This window comes from Trichomycterus rosablanca, chromosome 19 (genome assembly GCF_030014385.1).
Source record: "Trichomycterus rosablanca isolate fTriRos1 chromosome 19, fTriRos1.hap1, whole genome shotgun sequence".
In the NCBI taxonomy this organism is placed as follows: domain Eukaryota; kingdom Metazoa; phylum Chordata; class Actinopteri; order Siluriformes; family Trichomycteridae; genus Trichomycterus; species Trichomycterus rosablanca.
This window is the reverse complement of record NC_086006.1, coordinates 15,683,548-15,710,978: the sequence shown is the minus strand read 5'-3', so window position 1 is coordinate 15,710,978 and position 27,431 is coordinate 15,683,548. Positions and strand designations below refer to the sequence as shown.

The 27,431-nt window shown below is 42.5% G+C and overlaps 1 protein-coding gene across 1 annotated transcript; it reads right to left on the bottom strand.

Moving 5' to 3' along the window:
• Window positions 1-1,133: 1,133 nt before the first annotated feature.
• pigt (phosphatidylinositol glycan anchor biosynthesis, class T) lies at window positions 1,134-27,228 on the bottom strand. Its single transcript, XM_063015585.1, has 12 exons — window positions 26,790-27,228; window positions 24,428-24,605; window positions 23,117-23,244; window positions 21,660-21,760; window positions 20,189-20,275; window positions 19,813-19,900; window positions 17,319-17,416; window positions 14,130-14,286; window positions 8,408-8,608; window positions 8,029-8,194; window positions 2,472-2,555; window positions 1,134-1,961 (listed from the first exon to the last, which is right to left on the bottom strand). The coding sequence occupies exons 1-12, from the start codon at window positions 27,226-27,228 to the stop codon at window positions 1,712-1,714; spliced, it is 1,977 nt and encodes a 658-aa protein (XP_062871655.1). The 3' UTR covers window positions 1,134-1,711.
• Between the last annotated feature and the right edge of the window lie 203 nt (window positions 27,229-27,431).

Here is a 27,431-nt window from a genome sequence, read left to right as displayed (position 1 = left end):
CTTGTACAGGCACCTCAGGCTACTAACTTTTCTGTTTATTCCCACCCTGCAGACTTTAATGGCCAATTTTGTCTGCTGCCGGCATTGCTAAATATAATATCTTAATTATTTAAGGAAAACATCTTTTTTTCTTAATGGCACAACAGTTTGGGGAAACCCCCTTTCCCTTTCAGCATGATTATGCCCCTTAGCACAAAGCAATGTCTATAAAGACATAGTTTAAATAGCTATGTTAGAAGGATCTCCAGTTGCCTAGACAGAACCCTGGTCTCAACCTAAACTCACATTTTTGGGATCAGTTAAGCTTAAACTGCGAACCAGTGGTAGCCTAGTGGGTAGAGCTTTGGGTTATCAACTGGAAGATTGTCAGTTTAAATCCAAGCCACTTTTGGGCCCTTGAGCAAGGCCCTTAACCTGATCCTCCAGGAGCGCTGTACGATGGCTGACCCTGCTCTGAACTTCATTGTGCTGTACATCTGTATATGTATATATGACAAATATAGGTGCTGACAATATACAGAAGTTGAAGGACCTGCTGGTGATATCGCAGGACTGCTTCTGATGTCTTGTGGAGTCCATGTGTCAGCAGGTCAAATAAGCATATTAGGCAGGTGGTTTAATGTTATGACTGGTTTATGTTCCAGCAGCTTAAGGCATAATCTGATTAACTGATCAATTTTGATAGGAATATTAAATGAACATAGTGTTAACATCCCCATCCCCTTCCTTTCGCTAGCCAACCACTGCTGAGACCTGGGTTCAAACCTCAGTGGTGCTATCTGCCAGCCAGGGATGTACACAGGGTGTCCTTCAGACATTGCCAATTATATCTGTGTTGATTCTACACTCTGTCCAGAATATTCCTGCCTTGTGCTGAGTGTTTCCCTGTGGTACCGGACCTGTCACAACACTGCCCAGGATAAATCAATGAAAATGACATGAAAAGCCTTGTTACTGTATTAAGACTTTAAATTCCTAAAATCCATAGACACCCATGTTGTAAGATCTTTCCGGCAGTACACCAAGATGAAATCTGGTTTATATGGTAAACAGTATAATTCAATCAAGACTGTGAGTTACATGTGGCCAAAAACAGCAGCTCTGGATGAACAAACTGTTCTGTGAGAATGTGATGTGACTGGTTGCATAAATTTATTGTGTGGAAACAATAAATACAGCCAAGTTCTTATTTACAACATAAAAAAAACTGTATAAATAAGTGCAGGGAAATTACTGATCTTTTGCTTTTGCTTGTCTGCTTAATACTTTTCCAAATAGTTCACAATTTAAAGCCTTGTTTTAAGAAAGCAGCCTAGTACTCAAATCAATTCTTGTTAAATATAACATCAGTGCAGCATAATGGTAGATTTCACTGGACTTGCTAAGCAGGAGAGTTAGTAATGCTGTGGCCCATATGATATCAATCAAATGGGTTTCATATTTCTCTCCACTTCAAGTGTCTTTCCCCCGTAATATCAGATTTAAATAAATTCCTCATGCGCCAAATCCAAGCCAGTGTTAACAAACCCCCCCCCAAAACTAACAAAAGGTTCATGGTTATTCTTCCAAGTTCCTTTCTTCGCAGCCGAGTTAAAATTATCAGGCAACCCCAAAACACTGTCCCCTTAAACACCCCTGAGACCTCAGCTCTTTGTTCATTTGTACCTCCTTTTCAAGTAGACAAACCTTCAAAAAGTTAGATTTGCGTCCTTCAGAGAGGCGGCACCCCGCGTATGCGGCGGATGACGTTGGCCAGGCGTTTAGCGAGCGGTGGGCTTGGCTCCTGCACTTGAAACGTGCGGGTCAGCAGGTTGTAGAAAGAGCCGTAGGCCACGGCCACCACCGTGCAGGTCAGGCAGATCACGTTGTAGGGCATACTGAAATCCGGCGTGGGCAAATTGACCAGCAATGGCTCGGTGTACAAGCGCACAAAGTAACTCGACTCCTCCTTAGTGTGGAAGCTGGGAAGGTAAAGCGAAAAACAATACAGAAAGTTTGTTTTTCATAGACACAGATTTTAAACACCACCAGTCATACTCTGCTCCAACCGTGTAGTTTCAATTCCTCAGCTTGTAGGAAGAAATACAATAAATTAAACTGAATTATTCCCATATTCACACATACTTCTTGTGGGTGAATTTGGGAATTAATCATAAAGTAAACTGAACTTTTCTATGCATTTTTCCCACTTTTTCTCCCAATTTAGTGTAGCCAATCCACTGCTAGGGACCCTGATGGCCTCCAAGGAGGGTGTATATTTGCCTGACCTTCTCTCTCTCCAATGTCTGCACAGTCCACCAATCCCTTCTTATTCTATCATACTTAGGTGAATTTGCACGTGAGCTCGGCTTCGCGTACAGAGAGCCTCACCCCAATTTTCTGCACTCCTCTAGAGTTTATATAAGTTTCAAAATTTATTAATAATTACATTTAAAATTCTAGCCATTCAAAAACACCATGCTGGTACTTACAAGGAGCTGAAGAGAGGTTGCTCCAGAGTGGTGGTGGTGTCCATGGCAACGACACTTGGCACAAGAGCACTAATCACAGAGGATCTGGGGATAAAAATCACAACATTAAAGCCATTAAACACTTTTAATCATTTTAATAAAGATTAGGTCAAGAATGAAAACTTTTGTACTATTGTAAGTGCTAGTCATAGTTAAATGTAAAAAAAAAATAATAAAAAAAAAATAGTAAAAAAAGGGTTTCTTTGGTGATAAAACAAATTTAGTCCTAGAGTCAACACTTTATATACATATACATACATATACAGTGTATCACAAAAGTGAGTACACCCCTCACATTTCTGCAGATATTTAAGTATATCTTTTCATGGGACAACACTGACAAAATGACACTTTGACACAATGAAAAGTAGTCTGTGTGCAGCTTATATAACAGTGTCAATTTATTCTTCCCTCAAAATAACTCAATATACAGCCATTAATGTCTAAACCACCGGCAACAAAAGTGAGTACACCCCTTAGTGAAAGTTCCTGAAGTGTCAATATTTTGTGTGGCCACCATTATTTCCCAGAACTGCCTTAACTCTCCTGGGCATGGAGTTTACCAGAGCTTCACAGGTTGCCACTGGAATGCTTTTCCACTCCTCCATGACGACATCACGGAGCTGGCGGATATTCGAGACTTTGCGCTCCTCCACCTTCCGCTTGAGGATGCCCCAAAGATGTTCTATTGGGTTTAGGTCTGGAGACATGCTTGGCCAGTCCATCACCTTTACCCTCTTCAGTAAAGCAGTGGTCGTCTTAGAGGTGTGTTTGGGGTCATTATCATGCTGGAACACTGCCCTGCGACCCAGTTTCCGGAGGGAGGGGATCATGCTCTGCTTCAGTATTTCACAGTACATATTGGAGTTCATGTGTCCCTCAATGAAATGTAACTCCCCAACACCTGCTGCACTCATGCAGCCCCAGACCATGGCATTCCCACCACCATGCTTGACTGTAGGCATGACGCACTTATCTTTGTACTCCTCACCTGATTGCCGCCACACATGCTTGAGACCATCTGAACCAAACAAATTAATCTTGGTCTCATCAGACCATAGGACATGGTTCCAGTAATCCATGTCCTTTGTTGACATGTCTTCAGCAAACTGTTTGCAGGCTTTCTTGTGTAGAGACTTCAGAAGAGGCTTCCTTCTGGGGTGACAGCCATGCAGACCAATTTGATGTAGTGTGCGGCGTATGGTCTGAGCACTGACAGGCTGACCCCCCACCTTTTCAATCTCTGCAGCAATGCTGACAGCACTCCTGCACCTATCTTTCAAAGACAGCAGTTGGATGTGACGCTGAGCACGTGCACTCAGCTTCTTTGGACGACCAACGCGAGGTCTGTTCTGAGTGGACCCTGCTCTTTTAAAACGCTGGATAATCTTGGCCACTGTGCTGCAGCTCAGTTTCAGGGTGTTGGCAATCTTCTTGTAGCCTTGGCCATCTTCATGTAGTGCAACAATTCGTCTTTTAAGATCCTCAGAGAGTTCTTTGCCATGAGGTGCCATGTTGGAACTTTCAGTGACCAGTATGAGAGAGTGTGAGAGCTGTACTACTAAATTGAACACACCTGCTCCCTATGCACACCTGAGACCTAGTAACACTAACAAATCACATGACATTTTGGAGGGAAAATGACAAGCAGTGCTCAATTTGGACATTTAGGGGTGTAGTCTCTTAGGGGTGTACTCACTTTTGTTGCCGGTGGTTTAGACATTAATGGCTGTATATTGAGTTATTTTGAGGGAAGAGTAAATTTACACTGTTATATAAGCTGCACACAGACTACTTTTCATTGTGTCAAAGTGTCATTTTGTCAGTGTTGTCCCATGAAAAGATATACTTAAATATCTGCAGAAATGTGAGGGGTGTACTCACTTTTGTGATACACTGTACAGTGTATCACAAAAGTGAGTACACCCCTCACATTTCTGCAAATATTTTATTATATCTTTTCATGGGACAACACTATAGAAATAAAACTTGGATATAACTTAGAGTAGTCAGTGTACAACTTGTATAGCAGTGTAGATTTACTGTCTTCTAAAAATAACTCAACACACAGCCAATAATGTCTAAATGGCTGGCAACATAAGTGAATACATCCCACAGTGAACATGTCCAAATTGTGCCCAAAGTGTCAATATTTTGTGTGACCACCATTATTATCCAGCACTGCCTTAACCCTCCTGGGCATGGAATTCACCAGAGCTGCACAGGTTGCTACTGGAATCCTCTTCCACTCCTCCATGATGACATCACGGAGCTGGTGGATGTTAGACACCTTGAACTCCTCCACCTTCCACTTGAGGATGCGCCACAGGTGCTCAATTGGGTTTAGTCCATCACCTTTACCTACAGCTTCCTCAGCAAGGCAGTTGTCATCTTGGAGGTTGTGTTTGGGGTCGTTATCCTGTTGGAAAACTGCCATGAGGCCCAGTTTTCGAAGGGAGGGGATCATGCTCTGTTTCAGAATGTCACAGTACATGTTGGAATTCATGTTTCCCTCAATGAACTGCAGCTCCCCAGTGCCAGCAACACTCATGCAGCCCAAGACCATGATGCTACCACCACCATGCTTGACTGTAGGCAAGATACGGTTGTCTTGGTACTTCTCACCAGGGCGCCGCCACACATGCTGGACACCATCTGAGCCAAACAAGTTTATCTTGGTCTCGTCAGACCACAGGGCATTCCAGTAATCCATGTTCTTGGACTGCTTGTCTTCAGCAAACTGTTTGCGGGCTTTCTTGTGCGTCAGCTTCCTTCTGGGATGACGACCATGCAGACCGAGTTGATGCAGTGTGCGGCGTATGGTCTGAGCACTGACAGGCTGACCTCCCACGTCTTCAACCTCTGCAGCAATGCTGGCAGCACTCATGTGTCTATTTTTTAAAGCCAACCTCTGGATATGACGCCGAACACGTGGACTCAACTTCTTTGGTCGACCCTGGCGAAGCCTGTTCCGAGTGGAACCTGTCCTGGAAAACCGCTGTATGACCTTGGCCACCATGCTGTAGCTCAGTTTCAGGGTGTTAGCAATCTTCTTATAGCCCAGGCCATCTTTGTGGAGAGCAACAATTCTATTTCTCACATCCTCAGAGAGTTCTTTGCCATGAGGTGCCATGTTGAATATCCAGTGGCCAGTATGAGAGAATTGTACCCAAAACACCAAATTTAACAGCCCTGCTCCCCATTTACACCTGGGACCTTGACACATGACACCAGGGAGGGACAATGACACATTTGGGCACAATTTGGACATGTTCACTGTGGGGTGTACTCACTTATGTTGCCAGCTATTTAGACATTAATGGCTGTGTGTTGAGTTATTTTCAGAAGACAGTAAATCTACACTGCTATACAAGCTGTACACTGACTACTCTAAGTTATATCCAAGTTTCATGTCTATAGTGTTGTCCCATGAAAAGATATAATGAAATATTTGCAGAAATGTGAGCGGTGTACTCACTTTTGTGATACACTGTATATATGTATATATATATATATATATATATATATATATATATATATATATACAGTATATATGTATATATATAAGAAAATGCTTCTTTTCACAATTCTTCTTTGTAAATCAAACAAGCAGCATATCACACTATTAACCTTTGTTTACATTACAGGTGAAAAGTTTTCTGTATCTTTGGCATTGTTAAAACAAAATCTGGAAGTTAATTATACACCAAACAGGCATAACATTAGGACCACCTCCTTGTTTCTACACTCTCTGTCCATTTTATCAGCTCCACTTACCATATAGGAGCACTTTGTAGTTCTACAATTACTGACTGTAGTCCAACTATTTCTCTACACAATTTTTAGCCCCCTTTCATGCTGTTCCTCAATGGACAGGATCCCCATAGGTGGTGGATCATTCTCAGCACTGCAGTGACACTGACATGGTGGTGGTGTGTTAGTGTGTGTTGTGCTGGTATGAGTGGATAAGACACAGCAGTGCTGATGGAGTTTTTAAACACCTCACTGTCACTGCTGGACTGAGAATAGTCCACCAACCAAAAATAGTAGTGAGGGGTCCTGTGACCACTGATGAAGTTCTAGAAGATGACCAACTCAAACATCAGCAATAGATGAGCGATCGTCTCTGACTTTACATCTACAAGGTGGACCAACTAGGTAGGAGTGTCTAATAGAGTGAACAGTGAGTGGACACGGTATTTAAAAACTCCAGCAGCACTGCTGTGTCTGATCCACTCATACCAGCACAACACACACTAACACACCACCACCATGTCATTGTCACTGCAGTGCTGAGAATGATCCACCACCTAAATAATACCTGCTCTGTGGTGGTCAAGACCATTGAAGAACAGGGTGAAAGCAGGTTAAAAAGGTATGTAGAGAACTAAATGGACTACAGTCAGTAATTGTAGAACTTCAAAGTGCTCCTATATGGTAAGTGGAGCTAATAAAATGGACAGTGAGTGTAGAAACCAGGAGGTGGTTTTAATGTTATGGCTGATCGGTATAAGTACGTGGACACTCAAACATGAGCTGTGGTGTCCCACTACAAATCCATTGGCATAAATATGGAATATGGGCCTTCACTCCTCTGGGAAGATTTTGGTCTCTGTGGGGAAATCGTGCCCATTCACTCAAAAGGGCATTTGTAAGGTCAGACACTGATGTTGGACAAGGCCTGGCTTCAAATTGAAATTCCACTTCATTCTAAAGGTCTTGTATAGAGTTGAGGTCAGGGAACTGTAAAGGCCACGGGAGCTCTACCCATTCTAAATGAACCTTGATTTAAGCCCCGGGGCACAATTATGCTAAAATGGAAAAGAGCACCAAGCGCTGGGATTATAAACTAGAGCACCAGCGCTGGGATTATAAACGTTCAGAGTTCGAATCTCAGCTCTTCTACCGGTCGGCTAGGCGTCCCCTAGCAGGCACAATCAGCAGTGCCTACAGCAGACGAATTTGGTGGTGCGGGGCTTGAACCGTCAACCTTCTGTTTACTAGTCCAGTACCTTAACCACTGAGCTATCACTGCCCTTTCCTAACCGCTGATCCAATTAGGGTCGCAGGGGGGCTGGAGCCTATCCCAGCTTTTCAATGGGTGCAAGGCACACAGTAACACCCTGTATGGGGCGCCAGTCCATCGCAGGGCAGATACACATCCATTCACCTATAGTGCAATTCAGTGTCTTCAATTAACCTGGCTGCATGTTTTTGGACTGTGGGAGGAAACCCACGCAGACACGGGGAGAACATGCAAACTCCGCACAGAAAGGACCCTGACCGCTCCGCCTGGGGATCGAACCCAGGATCTTCTTGCTGTGAAGCGACAGTGCTACCCACCGTGCCACCCTCGCTGTAACTCGCCAGCACTAATTAAAAATGAACGACAGCAGGTCACTTCATCTGGTTCCTTCACTGCCAGTCTGAACGTAAGGTAAGAACTGTGTCTCCGTATGAACACAACATTGTATAAAAACACAAAGTGCTTAAAAAAACAACGCAGAAAAAGTCCTACCCGACATAGAAACCGTGATTAGGATCTGGAGTGTATTCTGTCCATTTCAGCAGAGCTCTCTCAAACTCCACTTTCACCTCAGTGACTGAATGAGGGGGCAACTGTATAAGCATCTCGAGGAGATGAGGACGCAGGCGGTCTTTAGAAGGCTGGTAGTGAATGTAGCCTAAAATAAAGGACACAAAGCAAAACTTCACAAAGTGAAAACTTATTAATAATGCTTTTGACATAAAATGCAAATTGCAATGCATTTAATCCTTCTGATTAACTTCTGATGGCAATGAGTGGCACCAAAACTAAATTAGTGGATAGTAATAAATAAAATAGTTATTTGTGTATTGTATAAACACAATTTGTGTATGAAATCAGCGGTACTTACTTGGTTTGTTCTCATGAGACTTGCTGATTACAGTAAGGGTGTGAATGTAGAGTCGTAAATACCAGGGCACAGACTCTAGCAGAAGCACAGGGAAAGCCCTGTATGGATGGTTATTATAGATCAGTGTGTGTATCTCGCCAGTCTGAAGTCCAAATCCTGCCACATAGCGCTCTGCGTGAAGCAGTGGACGCAGCATGTCCCCTGCAACAGATGATGAGAGAAAATCTGACTATTAAACTTAGATGGACTTCTGACTCGTGTGATGTTGCAGGCCACTTCTTTACATCAGGTGGAATTGTATAGAGACTGTATAGTACAGTGTGTCTCTACAACCTGTGCCGTCGGTTTGAAACTCAGCTCTGCCATCCGGATGGACTGGGTGCCTACATGAGCAATGACTGGCTGTTGTTCATACAGTGTGGGAAAAGCCGGATAGGGACTCCTCATAACTGAAGCAATTATCTCTGCTGGCTAATTGATGGCACCTGCACAGAGTTGAGGAATAATGGGTGTGGCTCTACGTACACAAAACTGATTTGCGTATCAACTCGCCTCGTGCAGCTAAAAAGATGTGGTCGACTACTGCACATGTGTCGGAGGGGGCGTGTGTCAGTCTCGCTCTCCTCAATCAGGGTGGGGATCGGCATCAGTAGAGAGGAAGCATAATGCAACTGGGTAACTGCAAATAATTAATAGCAAAAATTTCGAGCTCAATCATAGGCACAAGAAAAAAGAAAAGTTTTTAACCTGGATTTAAACATTTCTACATTTAAGGTACATCTAATATCTCCTGGCAGTCTGTTCCAGTTATATGCAGCCCAACAGCTAAATGCTGCTTCACCATGTTTAGTTTGGACTCTGAGCTCAACTAGCTGACCTGAGTCCATGGATCTAAGAGATCTACTGGGTTTATATTCTCTAAACATATCTGAGATGTATTCTGGGCCGAACCCATTCAGTGATTTATAGACCAGTAGCAGCACTTTAAATTCTATTCTGTAACTAACCGGAAGCCAGTGTAGAGATTTTAGAACTGGAGTGATGTGCTCAGTTCTCTTCGTCTTAGTTAAAACTCTAGCAGCAGCGTTCTGAATGAGCTGTAACTGTTTAATGGTCTTTTTGGGAAGTCCAGTTAAGAGACCATTACAATAGTCCACCCTACTGGAGATAAAAGCATGGATCAGCTTCTCTAGGTCTTGTTGGCACACTAGACCCTTGATTTCGGCTATATTTCTAAGATGGTAGAAGGCTGTTTTGGTGATGGTTTTAATATGGCTGGTGAATGTAAGATCTGAGTCTATTAGAACGCCAAGATTTCGGACTTGGTCTTTGGTTTTTAGAGCCCGGGAACTGAGGTGCTCACTGACCCTAGACCTCTTTTCTTTGCTGCCAAACACCACAATCTCTGTTTTGTCCTTATTTAACTGTAAAAAATTCTGGCTCATCCAGTTATTGATGTCCTCCAGACACTGACACAGTGAATCTATTGGGCTGTAATCATCTGGTGAGAGAGCCAGATATATCTGTGTGTCATCTGCATAACTATGGTAATCAATGTTGTTAGCCTGTAGCATTTGGCCTAATGGCAGCATATAAAGATTGAACAGAAGAGGTCCGAGAACTGATCCCTGGGGGATTCCACATGTCATAGCCACCATGTCAGATTCACAGCTGCCAATAGTGACGAAGTAACTCCGGTCTTCTAAATAAGACCTGAACCAATTAAGGACTGTTCCGGAAAGTTCAACACAGTTTTCCAACCTATCCAGCAGTATTCTATGATCTACAGTGTCAAAGGCAGCACTAAGATCCAGTAAAACCAGAACTTGTTACCCGAGTCAGTATTCAGCCGTAGATCATTTAACACTTTTATGAGAGCCGTTTCAGTGCTGTGGTGAGCTCGAAAGCCTGACTGAAATTTGTCAAAATAACCACTGGAATTCAAAAAACTGCTGACTTGATTGTAAACAACTTTCTCAATGATCTTAGCTATGAAAGGAAGATTTGAGATCGGCCTGTAGTTGTTTAACACAGACGCATCCAGAGTTCTCTTTTTTAGGAGTGGCTTAATGGCAGCTGTTTTCAGTGACTTTGGGAAAACGCCTGATGCTAGTGAGCCATTAACTATTTGTTGCAAATCAGTTTTTACAGAGTTAAAAATAGTTCTAAAAAATTCAGATGGCAGCATGTTGAGACAACATGTCGATGATTTAAGATGCTGAACTGTTCAGTCTATTTTGGTCTATTGTATTAAATTGTGACATAATAGTCATGTTATTTTTAGGTGTCTGTAGGGGCGGCATGGTTTCATCGTTTGACTGAGTGACGTTGATGGTCAGTCTAATAGTTTTGATTTTTTCACAGAAGAAATGAGCAAATTCATTACATTTCTCTGTGGACAGAAGTTCTGTTGTGATCCGTTTTGGAGGATTTGTAAGCTTGTCGACCACGTTGAATAGAGTGCGGGTGTTGTTGATGTTCCTGTTAATGATCTTAGAGAAGTGCAGCTGTCTAGCCCTGCATAACTCCGAGTTAAAACTACAAAGGCTTTGCTTATAGAGATCATAGTGGATTTGAAGTTTAGTTTTCCTCCACTTACGTTCAGCTCTCCTGCATTCTCTTTTCAGAGCTATTACCATCATTGTGTTACGCCATGGTGCTTTCTGTTTGCTCAACGTTTTCATGACTTTTACCGGGGCAACCACATCCATGACAGTCAATATTTTCACATTAAAGTTATCCAGGAGTTCATCAACTGACTCTGCAATTAAAGTTGGTGATATAGCTATGGCCTCCATAAACTGTGAACTAGTACTTTCATTTATGCACCTTTTCTTAACAGAAACAGAGCTAGTTTGAGCATCTGGAGTGATCAGCATTTCAAAGAAGACACAAAAATGATCAGAGAGGGCCAAGTCCTTGACCATAACAGAAGAAATGTTAAGACCTTTAGAAATAACTAGATCCAGAGTGTGCCCTCGAGTATGTGTAGGCCCTTTCACATGTTGCAATAGACCAAACGTGTCAAAAAGACCAAAAAGTTATTTGGTGTTATTGTCCTTGTTATTATCTAAGTGGATGTTAAAATCCCCAGTTATGATGAAGAAGCTGTACTCAGTGGAGATAACTGACAGTAGTTCAGCAAATTCATCTATAAAATGTGCAGAGTATCTTGGAGGTTTATAAATGGTTAAAAATAAAATTTTGGGAGTACCCTTCAAAATAAAACAGAGGTATTCAAAAGACATAAAATTGCCAAGCACAGTCTCTTTGCACTGGAATACATATTTAAATAAGGCAGCTACTCCTCCACCTTTCCTACCACTTCGACACACATTCATAGAACTGAAGTTTGCTGGTGCTGTTTCATTAAGAACAGTAGCACTGCTGCCTTCTGCTAACCATGTTTCAGTTAGAAACAGAAAATCTAAACTGTAGGATAGAATTATGTCATTCACTAAAAATGATTTGTTGGCTAGAGATCTAATATTAAGCAGAGCTAGCTTTAAAGGAACCACAGGAGCCCCTGGGGCAGCCCAAGGTTGTCATGGTACAGGTAAGAGGTTAGACTGGTTGACTTGATATGCTGAATGCGTTCTATTCTTTCTATTTCTAATCAACACAGGAATAGAAAACATTTCAGGCATACTGGGTCCAAGCTTACTCTCCAAACTGTTGACAGTATCATATCTGCTATAGCAAGGACCCTGAACACATCACAACGAGTTATCATTGTTTTGTATTCTGCAGCCACTATCAGTAGCACTCGCTGAACATTCTGAACTCTGTACAGCCAGAAGAGATGAAGTACAAGGCTGCTGCTGACGGTGCTGAAGTGGCCTCAGAGCACGGGGGGGGGGGGGGGGGGGGGGGGGTGCCCTGGGCTTTTTGGGTGAAACCTGTGGACTGGCTGAGATGGAGTGTGAGAATTTAGTCCCAACACACACCAGTTTCTCCATTTTCTCTGTGAAATCCATATGTGGAGGTGATGTTGTTGAGAGAGAGAAATTGGAGGATGACTGTGATGTCTCTGCTGTTGACTGCTGTGTCACTGCCTGATGATGAAGGTCGTAATAGCTTTCATCAAGAGTCAGAAACTCAGCCTGAGATGTGTTCTCCAGTGATGGGGATTGTATGTTTGATGGCCCTTCATGGTTGAAGGCAGGTGAGGGAGGTTGAGGATGCACGTATTGTGTCGAGTCAGTCCAAGAAGCAGATGGGTGGCGAAGAGCAAAATGGAGGTTGTCCTTTAGTGCCTTCACTCCAGTCTTGCTTAGGTGGGTGCCATCTGGGTAAAAAAATTCTCTGCGCCCCCAGAATAGATTAAAATTGTCAATATAATCCAAACCTTTCAAACTGCAGGTTCTGCTTAGCCACGTGTTGAGGTTGAGTAGCCGTGAAAACATATTAGATCCTCGGGCTGGGAGAGGTCCACTGATGAACTTCTGAGCAGTCAGCTTCTCAAGTGTATTAAACAGTTCAGTGAAGTTGTTCTTTAAGATTTCTGACTCCTCTCTGCGAATGTCACTTCTGCCCACGTGCAGAATAATTCGGTCGATCGCTCCATGCTGGGAGAGAATGTTGGGAAGTTCCTCATTTAATTCCGAGACAGTCACATTCGGGAGACAGCATGTTAGCATTGATCTGCTGCCTATATTCTTGATGGCAGAGTCACCGACGATCAGAGTTTTCAGCGCGTTCTCTGCGTCAGGCGAGGGCCTCTGCTTAATCAGCCTTGTGTTTTTGCTAGCCCGCTTTGAGACCCCTTTTATAGTCAGCTTCGCTGGTTTTGATTCGTTACCATTACCACTGGGGGTAACCTCGATCAGATTTCTGAGCGGTTCAAAACGATTCAGCAAAGGGATCGGTTTTTGTTGCGACCCTGCTATTTTCCCACGGGGTGCAATTGTGCTAGCTTTTGGAATAGTTTTAGCTTTCCGAGCCCATGATGAGCAGTCTGGCGTGGAAGACATTAAGACAGCCACCTGCTGCTTTTGTGCTTTTGGTTTTGCTCCAAGTTTGTGCCACCGACTTATTCTCTCACATGGCTCGTTTCTGTTCCCCTGTTTTGATTGACTTCTGTCAAGCTTCGGGAAGTCTGTTAAGCTGTCCAGCCTTAGTTTAGCTGGTTGTTCTGTGTTAGATTTTGACTCACCCTCGAGTGATCTGGAACCATTTCTCCTCTCCGTTCCAGGTAGGATTGTGAGCATTTTTGTCTCCAGCACAGCGATTTTCCGTAGAAGTCTGTAGCAGTTGGAGCAGCACGAAGAACCCGCTGTAGTGATAGGAGCCATGGTAGTCCTGATAACTGTGCCAGAGTTTTTTAGTCTGACGGCTAGTGGAACACTCTGTTAACTAAATGTCTAGTTTAATGTATTTCTGTAATGTATTTCTGTAATTCTGTGCCTTTCCAGCCGATCTATTGTCGGTGTCTGCTAATTGAGCTCTATATTTTAGAAATAAAAGATAAAAAATAACTAAAATAACTAAAATAACTAAAAACTAAAAGCAAGCGGAGAGCAGACAGAAAGCGTGCAGCCAGAGCGAGCGTCAAGGACAACCTTGACAAAATTTCTACATATTGCATGTCTTTTACAGTAGGGTAAAAATGGTAAGACATCCAGTTTGGAATTTTTAAATAATTTGGCTTGATATGAAAGCAAGTGTGACTGATGTATTCCAGAAACTTATAAGGAACTAAGCATTAGATGCTTTTACTTACCACCATCCCCTTTCCAGCGCAATAGAGGATTGAGAGACCGCAGCTGACCAAAGGTCTCTGTTCTGGTCAGATCATACACTGCATAAGTCCTGCGATCTCCGAGCACAATGGACGTGTTGAGGATTGGGGTGGCTGGACTCAAGCTAAACAGCTCCTCCTGTTGGGCAAATAACACAATTACACAACTGAACAACTAATTTATTTATCCATTTTAATAAACGGTTAATCAGTTATAAAATGTAAAATGCAGACATCCTAAGTTGCAAAAACTCATTTCAGGGAGGTACCCCCGGACCCGGACCTCAAAAAATATATAAAAATAAATAAATAAATAAGCTAAAAAACCTCTCGCACACACCAAAGGATATGGGTGATAACAGAACTTTTAGGAGCTGCTAACTGAGCTACTAAGCTAACTGTTCGCGTTACAAACACATTAATGTGTACTACATAGTGCACTAGATAGTGTGAAAGATAATAGATTTATGTTCCCTACATAGTGCACTCGATTGTATATTAAAAAAGAATTTATGTTCCTTACTTAGTGCACTAGATAGTGTACTAGATAATAGACTTATGTTTCTTACATAATACTTTAGGTAGCGTATTAGTTAACGGATTTATGTTCCCTACATAGTGCACTAGATAGTATTTTAGATATAAATTTATGTTCCCTACGTAGTGCACTAGATAGTGAATTAGACAATTGGTTTATGTTCCCTTTATAGTGCACTAGATAGTGTATTAGATAACGCATTTATATTCACTACATAGTGCACTAGAAAGTATAACTAGATGATGATTTGTGTTCCTTACATAGTGCACTAGATAGTGTATTACATAATTATGTTCCCTACATAGTGCACTAAATAGTATATCAGATAACGGATTTATGTTCCCTACACAGTGCGCTAGATTGTATATCAGATAATGGATTTAATACGCGATCGGGGAAAAAAGTCTGTGTCGCCTGCGTGCGCGTGTGTGTGCGCTCTTGGCCGCTCGTTCTAGATTCCGGGAGATTTTATCTGACTTGCGGGCATCAGGGAGCCTCTATGTATAAGCGGGAGACTCCAGGAACTTCCGGGAGACTTGGGATGTCTGAAAATGGGATATTATGGTCTTGAGGGTCTTGAGGCTAAGACACCTTTATGCCAAGTTCACACTACACGACTTTCCAAGTCGTCAGGTCGCTGTACAGTTCACACTACACGACTGAATCTCTTGCACCCGGGAGTCTTTCAGTCAGTGTATATTTCACACTACACGACTGATCGGCGATAGGGGGTTTCACACTACACGATCCATCACCAACTGGAATCGCAGACGAGCTTCTCTGGTCTCCCTTTTTTTCTTTTCTTTTTTTAAAACACACGTGAGAAGTGACGAGAAGTTTAATGATACCACGTCCAAAAATGCACGTCAACAAATAGCGAGAGATCAAAGTTTGTGCGCTGATGTGATGAAATCAAAGAAGAAAAATAAATGAATGAGTGGATTTGGCAACACGAACAGTATATGGCTTGTTCTGTAGTAAGTTGGAGGTTAATTAATAATTTTGCAATGCAGCGTGGGTGTTATGTTTTGTAGAGGACGATCAAGTCAGAAATACTGTAAAACGTGTGTGTGTGCCGGTGTATCCTGATATAAACTATATTAATTAAGCCCCTGTACCACTCGTCTCTTGCGTTTCCCCTCACGCTGTATCCTGCGTTCTCATTGGCTGTTCGACATGCCACTCATTCGCAGTCGCACATCTGAGATCAGATATCTGACGTGCTAGAAAACTCGATCCAGTCGCCGAGCGGTCGACGAGCCGGTCGGATCGAGTTGTTGGATAGTTCACACTTAGCGATCGAGAGCCGAGTTTTGATCGCCGAGCGAACGCTGAGTTGCTCCCGACCCGGAAAATCAAGCGCCGAGCGAAAATCAGGGCAAAAATCTTGTAATGTGAACTAGGCATCACTGAGACCTGAAAGGCAGACAACAAAGCGTCCGCATAGTGGGGAAAAGCATCTACCCTCAGAAAGGCACACATAATTACTTTTAATAGATAATTAGGGTTGATAATATCAGAACAGTCCCAAACAAATACATAAAAATACCAGATATTTAATGGTTCGATAGAAATATAGAAGATTCTGATAGTCAACCAGCATTGTTATATGGTCATGGCCTGCAAGGGCAGACGCTTTTATCCAAGGCGACTTACAGTACTGTGACAGTAAATTGTCTACGCAATTCAGTGTTAACAACAGCAGTGGCAGTGGTGGGGCTTGAGCCAGCAACCGTTGGATTACTAGGCCAGTACCTTAACCACTAGGCTACAACACAATCCAATCAGTTTAACAATTTATCTGAACAGCTGAGGCTTAGGTGACATACTTAAGGGTCCAACAGTTGTAGCTTAGCACAGCCAGGATTTGAACATCAAAGCCTAGTTCATGAACATCAAATTGTTAAAGCAGAACCTTCACAACTAAGCCATCACTGTCCACATTAACACTTAAAAAAAATAAGAGCCAATATACGTCAAACAAGTATTATTATACACAGGTTATATTAAACACAGTTAGGGACAATTTTGTATCTCTTTGTATCTCAGTCTTTGGACTGTGGAAGGAAACCGGAGCACCCAGAAGAAAACCCACACAGACACGGGGAGAACATGCAAACTCCACACAGAAAGGACCCGGCCCGGGATTGAACCCAGGACCTTCTTGCTGTGAGGCGACAGTGCTACCCACTTAGCCACCGTGCCGCCCCTTATATTTTCAGGAAAAATGGATGTCCAGTTCTCTGTGGCAATGACAAAAAGGATAATCCAGTCTGTTTTTAGCAAGAGTTAGCAATTAGTCTGTTTTAGACAGTACTTTTCGTTCCCAGGCGATTACAAGATGTAATTAATATGAACGTAACAGTGGTAAAAACTTTGAGTGTGTTGCAGGCATCAAATTCCAAATGTATTTATATTAACAAATACAAATAAGTTAAGCAAAAACACTGGACTTTTTTTGTACTCTTGTCAGTAAAATAAAGGTTCAAAAGACTGAACTGATCACAGATTCTAGTTTATATTGCATTTAACTAAATGTCCCATCTTCCCAAAGTTTGCATGGGTGCATTCTAAATCCACAGTATTACAGTATTACTACAAGAAGGCAAACTACAAGCAGCTATAAACTTTACCTCTGGGTTGTCTGTGATATCCACATAGATTTTGCTAGAAGATGCTAGAGGGCAAGCCTCGGTCACAGTACGAGAGAACATCTTGAAGAGAGACCACTCTGTGAGATAAAAAGTTTAACAATTAGGCTTTGATATTATGATATTTATTTATTAGGATTAGGACTTTGGTTACATTCATGACAGGACAGGTAGTTACTGGTTACACAAGATTCATCAGTTCACAAGTTTTAATGTCAAACACAGCCACGGACAATTTTGTATCTCCAATTCACCTCACTTGCATGTCTTTGGACTGTGGGAGGAAACCGGAGCTCCTGGAGGAAACCCACACAGACAAGGGGAAAACATGCAAACTCCACACAGAAAGGCCCGGACCGCTCCACCTGGGAATCAAACCCAGGACCTTCTTGCTGTGGGGTGACAATGCCCCTCTGATATTATGATATAATGTATTTGCATTGTACACACAATCACTTTAAAAAAAGGATCAAAGTGGCACCCAGGTGGCACAGCGGGATAGTCTGCTAGTGCACCAGTGTTGGGATTCTAAACTCCCAGAGTTAGAGAAAATTTGGCCACTAAGTCTGCTGGGTGGGAAAAGCCGGAATACAAGGTGGTGTTTAAGGACCCTGGTTAGTAGCCCGAGGTGCCTGTACAGTTTATTTATTATTGTTTGTTTATTAGGATTTTAAAGTCATGTTTTACACTTTGGTTACATTCATGACAGGAACGATAGTCACTCATTACACAAGGTTAATCAGTTCACAAGGTTATATCGAACACAGTCTTGGACAACCTAGTGTCTCCTACTCACCTCAGTGGACTGAGGCTGTGTGCTCAGTCCACTGCTGTTTACTCTGCTTACGCACGACTGTACAGCAATGCACAGCTCGAATTCCATCGTTAAGTTTGCAGACGACACAACTGTGGTGGGACTCATCAGCAACAACGATGAGTCAGCGTACAGAGAGGAGGTACAACATCTAACGAACTGGTGCCAAGTCAACAACCTGTCTCTGAATGTGGATAAAACCAAAGAGATGGTCATTGACTTTAGAAAGACACTAAGGGACCACTCCCCACTGCACATCGACGGCTCATCTGTTGAGATCGTCAAGAGCACCAAATTTCTCGGTGTTCATCTGGAGGAGAATCTCACCTGGACCCTTAACACCAGTTCCATCACCAAGAAAGCCCAGCAGCGTCTCTACTTTTTGAGAAGACTGAGGAAAGCTCATCTGCCACCCCCCATTCTCACCACGTTCTACAGAGGAACAATCGAGAGCATCCTGAGCGGCTGCATCACTGTCTGGTTCGGAAATTGTACTGCGTCGGACCGTAAGACTCTCCAGCGAGTAGTGAGGACAGCTGAAAAGATCATCGGGGTCGCTCTTCCATCTCTCACGGACATTTTTAACACCCGCTGCATCCGCAAAGCTCTCAGCATTGTGGACGATCCAACCCATCCATCACATGGACTTTTTACTCTGCTCCCGTCTGGGAGACGATACCGCAGCATCCGGACTAACACAACCAGACTGTGTAACAGTTTTATCCCTCAAGCAATCAGACTCCTCAACTCAGTACTATAACAATTTCCTCCGGAAATTTTCTGCTGCCACACACTGATCTGTATTGACTGTTACTTGCATTTTTGACTATGTTACTTGTATTTTTGCACACCTCCTGGAAATGCACAATAATTTCTGCACCTTACTTGTATTTTGCACCATATCTACTTTTTTAGGCACCTTATCTGCATTGCCAATTTTACGCTGCTAATGTACAACATGTCACTACCTCATGAACCATTGTACCATCTATTCACCATCATGTACTAACACTTGTCTTTAGTCCTGTGTTCTAATTACTTGTTTAGATTAGGGATAATTAGGAATATCTTTTGTAGTTATTTATTATAGGATTTTTTGTATTATTGTTGTATTTGCACTGTTTTGTCTTGCACTTTTTGTACCGTGTTACACCGTGATCCTAGAGGAACGCTGTTTCGTTTCAATATGTACTTGTATGTAGCTGAAATGACAATAAAACCTCTCTGACTCTGACTCTGACTCTGACCTCACTTGCATGTCTTGCATGGACTGAGGGAGGAAACCGGAGCACCCGGAGGAAACCCATACAGATACGGAGAGAACATGCAAACTCCACACAGAAAGGGCCCGGACCACCTCACCTGAGGATTGAACCCAGGACCTTCTTGCTGTGATACGACAGTGCTACCCACTTAGTCACCGTGCCGCCCCTTGTGACTCTTTGTACGCAAGACTGGCATCATGTGCAAATCCACATGGGCAAGTGGGCAAATAGGAAGAGGTCGGTGCACTCTGCATGTGTCGGAGGGAGTCCGTGTCAGGCAGATATACCCCTTCTGACGTGATCAGAGTCTCCAGCAGCGGAAGACTGGTCGGCTATATTAAAATTGGGAGAAAATTCATTAATAAAAAACAGAAGGATCAAATTTAGTTTGCCTTACCTTTTTTGCCCTGTCCAGAAGTGTAGAGATCAAACACCACATTGAGGGTCTGTCTCAGTTCCCATGCAGTGCTTGTACACTTAGAATCCTAAAAAGACATTGATGCAGGAGAAAAACCAATCGCTTCTTTAGTAAATCAGGAAGCAATAATTATAGTCCAGTATGTATGGGATTTGTTTTCCAAAGTGGCCCCTGAGGTCACATATGGGAACATTACATTGTGGCTTTGTTATGCCTTATACCTCGTTTTGCTTAACTTACACAAAAGTGTCTACTAATTGTTTTAATTTTGAGTTGAATTTGGCTTTTATTTTCAAATCTGTGGCATGTTATTTGTATTCAATAAAAATTTTATTAGAGGATGAAAGGGTCCTACCTTACAAACAGGTCTGATATGTACACCCTCTGAGTGGAAACTACTGTGGAAAAGCTTCTCAGACTTTAGCAGCACTGCTAGACCTGCCTACATACAAACAAAGAACAAACAGCAGAAGTTATGAACCCACCTAGATCAGTGGGCCATGGACTGGTACATTTATTACCGGGCCGCACAGAAAGAATGAATCATTTATTTTTTCTGTTTTATTGACAATCACACTCTGAAAGAGGCCGTCTGTTCTTCTTGATGCGTTTAACACATACCTATTTCAGTCACGTGATACCAAATAATTAATCCCACAAACTAGCAAAAAACAAATGTCTCAGGGTTCCCACTGATTTCTTATTATTGGTGAGTAGTATTGTTATGCACTTTGTGTTTTTTATTATGCTCGAGTTATCATTTTATTTTAAATCCTCCTGCTCCGCCAGTCCGTAAAAATGATATCTTATATGAAACTGGTCCGTGGTGCAAAAAAGGTTGGGGATTGCTGACCTAGTGGTTTAACATGAACAAATTATATATATTTACTAAAGTGGCACGTATTTAGGGTGATCTTTCCTTAAACTTGAGCAATAGCAGGAACTCTGCTCTTGTAAACCTAAGTGAAATGGAACCCTTAATAATGTCATTGCTAACATCTGTATTTGTCGTACTACTTTGACTGCTGTGAACCAGGTTTGTGCAAGACATGCTCGAGCATTACATACACGTGTTGTAGAAGTTAAATTGACTGGCGCAGCAGGATATTCCGCTATAACACCCCAGCTCTGCTACCGGTCAGCTGGGTGCCCCCTAGCAGACAAAATTGGCAAGTGCCTGTAGCAGATAAAAATTGGCCTCTAGTCTGCTGGGTGGAAAAGACCAGACTAATAAGGGGTGGGGGTTATCAACGCTGTGTAAGGACCTCGGTTGCCTAGAGTGCTTGTACGGAAGTGGAGGAAGCACAGAGATTGGTGCATGGCTCTCCGTGTGCGAGACCAACCTCCTGCGCAATTCCACCAAAGTATGGGAGAGTAAGAAGGGATTTGTGAACTGTGCACGTGTCGGAGGAAGGCAAATATATACCCTACTTGGACACCATCGGGGTCCCCAGCAACAGATTGGCTACATTAAATTGAAAGAAAAAAGGGAAAAATAGCTTAATAAAAACAAACAAACAAAGCTAGTGGTGGCCTAAGATTTTGCACTGTACCATATGCACACTGATGACCCCCTGACACATGAACTCCACAGGACAGCTAAAGGAGTCCTGTGATATCTGATGCCAGGACACTACCAGCAGGTTCTTTAACTTCTGTACATTGCAAGGTGGACTACCTTAAATTTTACAGAATGTAATTTTTTTTTATAATTGTACATTATAATTATTCAGCTGCCAAGACTTGCTAATTTTAGACCAACAACACTGAACACCTGCAGAACAATTACTGAATGAAATGTAAAGATATAAAGCAACACTAATCACCTTGGAGCCACAAGGCAGAAGCTTCTTCCAAGGGGTCAGGTTTTCTGTACAGACGATTTCACGCGGGAGTGTGGCGTAGCGTAGGAAGCGATGGTCAGTAACTGGACAAAGAAAAACAGCAAGCGAGCACACAAACACATACAGCTGCCACATGAGTGGCACACAAGTGGCATGGGTGACAATGATGGAGAGGGGAATAGTGTTTCTACTAGAGATGCATGAGTACCAATACTGGTATCGGGTATTGGCCTGATACCGCGCTCATTAACTTGTACTCGTACTCGCAAACGAGGCTCCGATACTAAACATCCGATACCGTGTACCTAGTGCACGTTGCTGCATTATGCCTAGTTCACACTACACGATTTTTGCCCTGATTTCTGCTTGGCGACTGGTCGGCGCTAGATTTGCCGGCTCGGGAGCAACTCGGCGTTCACTTGCCGATCAAAACTCGTCTCTCGATCGCTAAGTGTGAACTATCCAACAACTCGATCGGACCGGCTCACCGAGCGCTCGCCGACCGGATCGAGTTTTCTAGCACGTCAGATATCTGATCTGAGACGTGCGACTGGGAATGAGTGACATGTCGAACAGCCAATGAGAACGTAGGATACGGTGTGAGGGGAAACGCAGGAGAGGAGTGTAAACAGGTGGGACAGGGGGATAATATAGTTTATATCAGAATACACCGGCACACACACACGTTTTACAGTATTTCTGACCTGATCGTTCTCTACAAAACATAACAACAAAACACCAACATTGCAAAAATATTTATTAACCTCCAACTCACTACAGAACAATCCATGCTATTCGTGTTGCCAAATCCACTCAGATTCATTTATTTTTCCTCCTTGATTTCATCACATCAGCGCACAAACACTTTGATCACTCACTTGTTGACGTGCATTTTTGGACGTGGTATCATTAAACTTCTCGTCACTTCTCACGTGTTTTTGTTTAAAATAAAAACGGTATTCTAAATAGGTATTGGTATTGGTATCGGCAAGTACAAAAATACATGTACTTGTACTCGTACTCGGTTGGGAAAAAATGGTATTGATGCATCCCTAGTTTCTACCAAAAATATAAAGCCATCAAGATTCTGTGATCAGAACGTGTCCAATAATAAAACACTACAAGAAGTGGCCAGTAAGTAAACACATTGTTTAAAACCCCAACAACACTGCTGCACCTGACACCAGATCAACACACGCTTTCATGTTTTACCACATTAACGTCATTGCAGTGCTGACAACGGTCAACCACAAGGGGGAGACAAAGTGTACAGAGCAACCGATGGGCTACTGTCAGTCATTGGAAACTCACAAAGATTATCTTAGCCCTCATCAATTCAGGTAAGTTGATGTATAGGAGACTAAACTTATTTCTAGATAACTTAACTGGTAGAAAATGGGTTGAAAGCAACTAGATTAAAAAATACAACAATAACATACCATTTCTCAGTCCCAGGGGTTTAAAAGAGGCACTAGGCTCCACCGTATTGGTCGAGTCGATAAAATTAAGGGAGGCACAGAAGATGCCTGACAGCACATTAGTGAGCTCCTTCCAGTTCTCATCCACACTGAAAAAACAAAGAGTAAAATTACATTATTAAATTAAATATTATTAGTAAATATTATATTATATTTTGTTTTCTTAAGTAATGCCTTTTTTTATTTTTATTTTTATTAGGATTTTAACGTCATGTTTAACACTTTGATTACATTCATGACAGGACAGGTAGTTACTGGTTACACAAGATTCATCAGTTCACTTTAATGTTTTTCTCTAGTTTACCTCACTTGCATGTCTTTGAACTGTGGGAGGAAACCGACGCAGACAAGGGGAGAACATGCAAACTCCATCAAGAAAGGACCCAGGGAATGGAACCCAGGACCTTCTTGCTGTGAGGTGACAGTGCTACCCACCGAGCCACCATGCCACCCTTAATAATGCCTAAAAATATGGCACTTGGATGGCGCAGCGGTAAAATACGCTAGCCCACAACTGCTGAGATTCGGCGTCTGCACGGACATAATTGGCTAGTGTCTGGATTGAGTTTGGTGGGGTTGTGGCCAAAACAGCCTACCCATCGGGGGGTACACTTGTCAGTGCTGCTGTCAGGTTTGTGTCAGAAAGGGCGTTAAACTGTGCCAAGATAAGCAGTAGTGACCCCTAATATATAATATATACTATATATGAGCAAAAGTAATAGGACACCCCTTTTAATTTTTTAATTCATGTGCTCCAGCCACAACAATTGCAGCAATTATAATAAATAAATCAGTTATATAAAGGAAATTATATGCTTTCAACTGCAGCAACAGTTTGTGGAAGGCCCTTTCCTGTTCCAACAAGACTGCGCCCCTGAGCACAAAAACAAGGTCTATAAAGTCATGAAGAAAAACTAAAATCGCCTGCACAGAGTCCTGACTTCAGCCCCACTGAACAGCTTCGATATGAACTGGGACATCAATTACAGCTTTCTTGACCAACATCAGTGCCAAGCCATATGAATGCTCTTGACTAAATGGGCACAAATTCTCCCAGACATACTTCATACACTTGTGAAAAGCCTCCTCAGAAGTGTAGTTGTTGTTATAGCAGTAAATATCACAGAGAGGTCACTCTTATTTTAATATCATTTGTATTTAATTACTGACTGCAATGGGATATCCAACTACCTCATGAAAAACCTTGGGCCATAAGAAAAAAAAACCCACAATGCATTAATTATTCATAAAATGCCCATCATTACTACTTACTTTTTGACGCTGTTGTGGAACCAGACCCAGAGCTCGGCTCCGGGAGGAGAAGGAATGAACGGCTGCCCCCAGTGCATGGTCCTCCAGTAGCCCTGTGTGAAGGAGATATGCAGCTCTTGCACCGAAAATTTGGACAGCACCTGGCCCAGGGACTTCGGGAAAAGACGATAGTGGGAAACTGCCAGGCAAAAGATTTAAGAAAAATAAAAAAATGATTTATTTTAATAAAACACAGATGTCAAGGATTAGCAGTGGAGTACTGAGCTAAAATTCTGGGCAAGTATCAAGTTCTGAGTTGATGTTGACTTATGAAACAGATCTATGTAAACATGTGGGTATAATTGGTTTTGTCTGCATCAGACTGATGTTCAAACCTTTGTGTATATATAAATGTGTATATAATTTCAGCCAAATTAACATAATGTGATTGGTACCCACTTTACCATAATTAGTATGCACTATTGGACTTTTTTGTTTCATAAGTACATTTGCATTTATAAAACAAGGAAATTGTTAAGTATTGTAAATTAGAAAATTATCAATGAAAATGGGAGAATACATTTTTTTTATTTATTAGGGTTTTAAAGTCATGTTTTACACACTTTGGTTACATTCATGACAGGACAGGTAGTTACTGGTTACACATGATAAATCATCTTAAGCCTTTTAATGTCAAACACAGTCATGGACAATTTAGTGTCTCCAATCACCTCAATTGCATGTCTGTGGACTGTGGAAGGAAACGTGGAGACACATGGAGAACATGCAAACTCCACACAGAAAGCACATAACATAATGCTACCTTTCATCAAAAAAATCATTAAAAGAAAAAAAACTTCTTTTTATTTAGTCTGTTTTACCACCACATTATCCTGGTCAGGGTCACAATGGGTGCAATTCACTGGGTGAAAGCTAGGAAACACCTTGGACAGGGTCCAGGGACACACAAATTTTGTGTCTCCGATTAACCTGACTGCATGTCTTTGGACTGTGGGAGGAAACCAGAGCTCCCGGAGGAAACCCACGTAGACATGGGGAGAACATGCAAATTCTCACCAAGCCACTGTCCCATCCAAGGGGGACACATACAAAGAAAAAAGAATCTGCCTGGAAGAGGATGTCTGTCTTTAATGGCCGCACACACTGTTATGAGAATGGTTTGAGTGACCAAAGACCATTTAAGTATAGGTCAGGGTGGCACAGTGGGTAGCACTGTCGCCTCACAGCAAGAAGGTCCTGGGTTCGAACCCCTAGGTGGGGCGGTCCAGGTCCTTTCTGTGTGAATTTTGACATTAACCTTGTAAACTTATGAATCTCATGTAACGGGTAACTACCGCTTCTGTCATGAATGTAACCAAAGTGCGAAAAAATGGCGTTAAAATCCTAATAAAGGTATTGGGGTCAAAATATCTCCCTAATTACAATCGGATGATTGATTAACTTGTTTTGATTATTGTAATTTCATTAAAAGTAGAGAGCACTTGTTCTTAGTTTAAGAAAGAGATCAAAGGGATAAGCAATATACACTGATCAGCCATAACATTAAAACCACCTCCTTGTTTCTACACTACACTTTTATCAGCTCCACTTACCATATAGAAGCACTTTGTAGTTGTACAATTACTGACTGTAGTCCATCTGTTTCTCTGCATGCTTTGTTAGCCTGCTTTCACCCTGTTCTTCAATGGTCAGGACCACCACAGAGTAGGTATTATTTAGGTGGTGGATCATTCTCAGCACTGCAGTGACACTGACATGGTGGTGGTGTGTTAGTGTGTGTTGTGCTGGTATGAGTGGATCAGACACAGCAATGCTGATGGAGTTTTTAAACACCTCACTGTCCCTGATGGACTAAGAATAGTCCACCAACCAAAAACATCCAGCCAACAGCGCCCCGTGGGCAGCGTCCTGTGACCACTGATGAAGGTCTAGAAGATGACCAACTCAAACAGCAGCAATAGATGAGTGATCGGCTCTGACTTTACATCTACAAGGTGGACCAGCTAGGTAGGAGTGTCTAATAGAGTGGACAGTGCGTGGACACGGTATTTAAAACTCCAGCAGCGCTGCCGTGTCTGATCCACTCATACCAACACTACTGCAGTGCTGAGAATGTTCCACCACCTAAATAATACCTGCTCTGTGGTGGTCCTGTGGGGGTCCTGACCATTGAAGAACAGCATGAAAACAGGCTAAAAAAAGTATGCAGAGAAACAGATGGACTACAGTCAGTAATTGTAGAACTACAAAGTGCTTCTATATGGTAAGTGGAGCTGATAAAATTGACAGTGTGTGTAGAAACAAGGAGGTGGTTTTAATGTTATGGCTGATCAGTGTATAGTGTATAATGGGTCTGTACAACCTTTCTTTCCTTCTTGTAGAAAATCCGAGTCCCACAGTGTGCGGAACTGGAAACTAGCATAAATATCTCCTGAATGGAGAGGTCGGATCACCAGCTCCTCCTGAAACTGGTCTTTAGCAGGTGGTGCTGTGTATGATGTGCTGTCTTCTGCAGCATCGATCCTCCCCGATTCATCATCAGTTGTTTGATCACTATCAGCTTCATTCACGTCCATCTGAGTTTCCTGCCACTGCTGATCCTCTCCCTGATCCCTCTCACTGTCATCATCTGATTTCTCGTGTACCTGCTGCTGCGTATCAGATCTCTGCACGCTTTGTTCTATTTTAGACTCTAAAACTGAATCGCTCGGTTTTTTATCATCGTTGCATTTACACGCGGTATATAAACTGATAAATATTAATACAAGCACTGCAACTGTCTCCCTCCTGAGCGCCGCCATTTTCAACACTGCTTCCTTGTTACAGAGAGAGCTGGCCAATTAGAAAAGAGAATCCGTTTATCCGTTCTGGGGCGTCATCACGGCGCAGATCTGCGCAAATCTGCAAAACTGCGCAGACCTGTTCTGTCAGCGGAACGCGGTTTATTTAAATTAATATACTGAAGTAGGAAAAATCCACCCCACTGATGAAGGTCTAGAAGATG

Bases quoted from the DNA above. Each gene is read 5' to 3' on its own strand.
- pigt (XM_063015585.1), bottom strand. From the start codon at position 27,228: ATGGCGGCGCTCAGGAGGGAGACAGTTGCAGTGCTTGTATTAATATTT. The intron at 21,761-23,116 runs GTATGTTATTGT...TTCTTTGTCCAG, and splicing joins ACCCCTGGGACTGAGAAATG to TTACTGACCATCGCTTCCTA. The intron at 17,417-19,812 runs GTAAGGCAAACT...TTTATCTCACAG, and splicing joins TTCTGGACAGGGCAAAAAAG to AGTGGTCTCTCTTCAAGATG.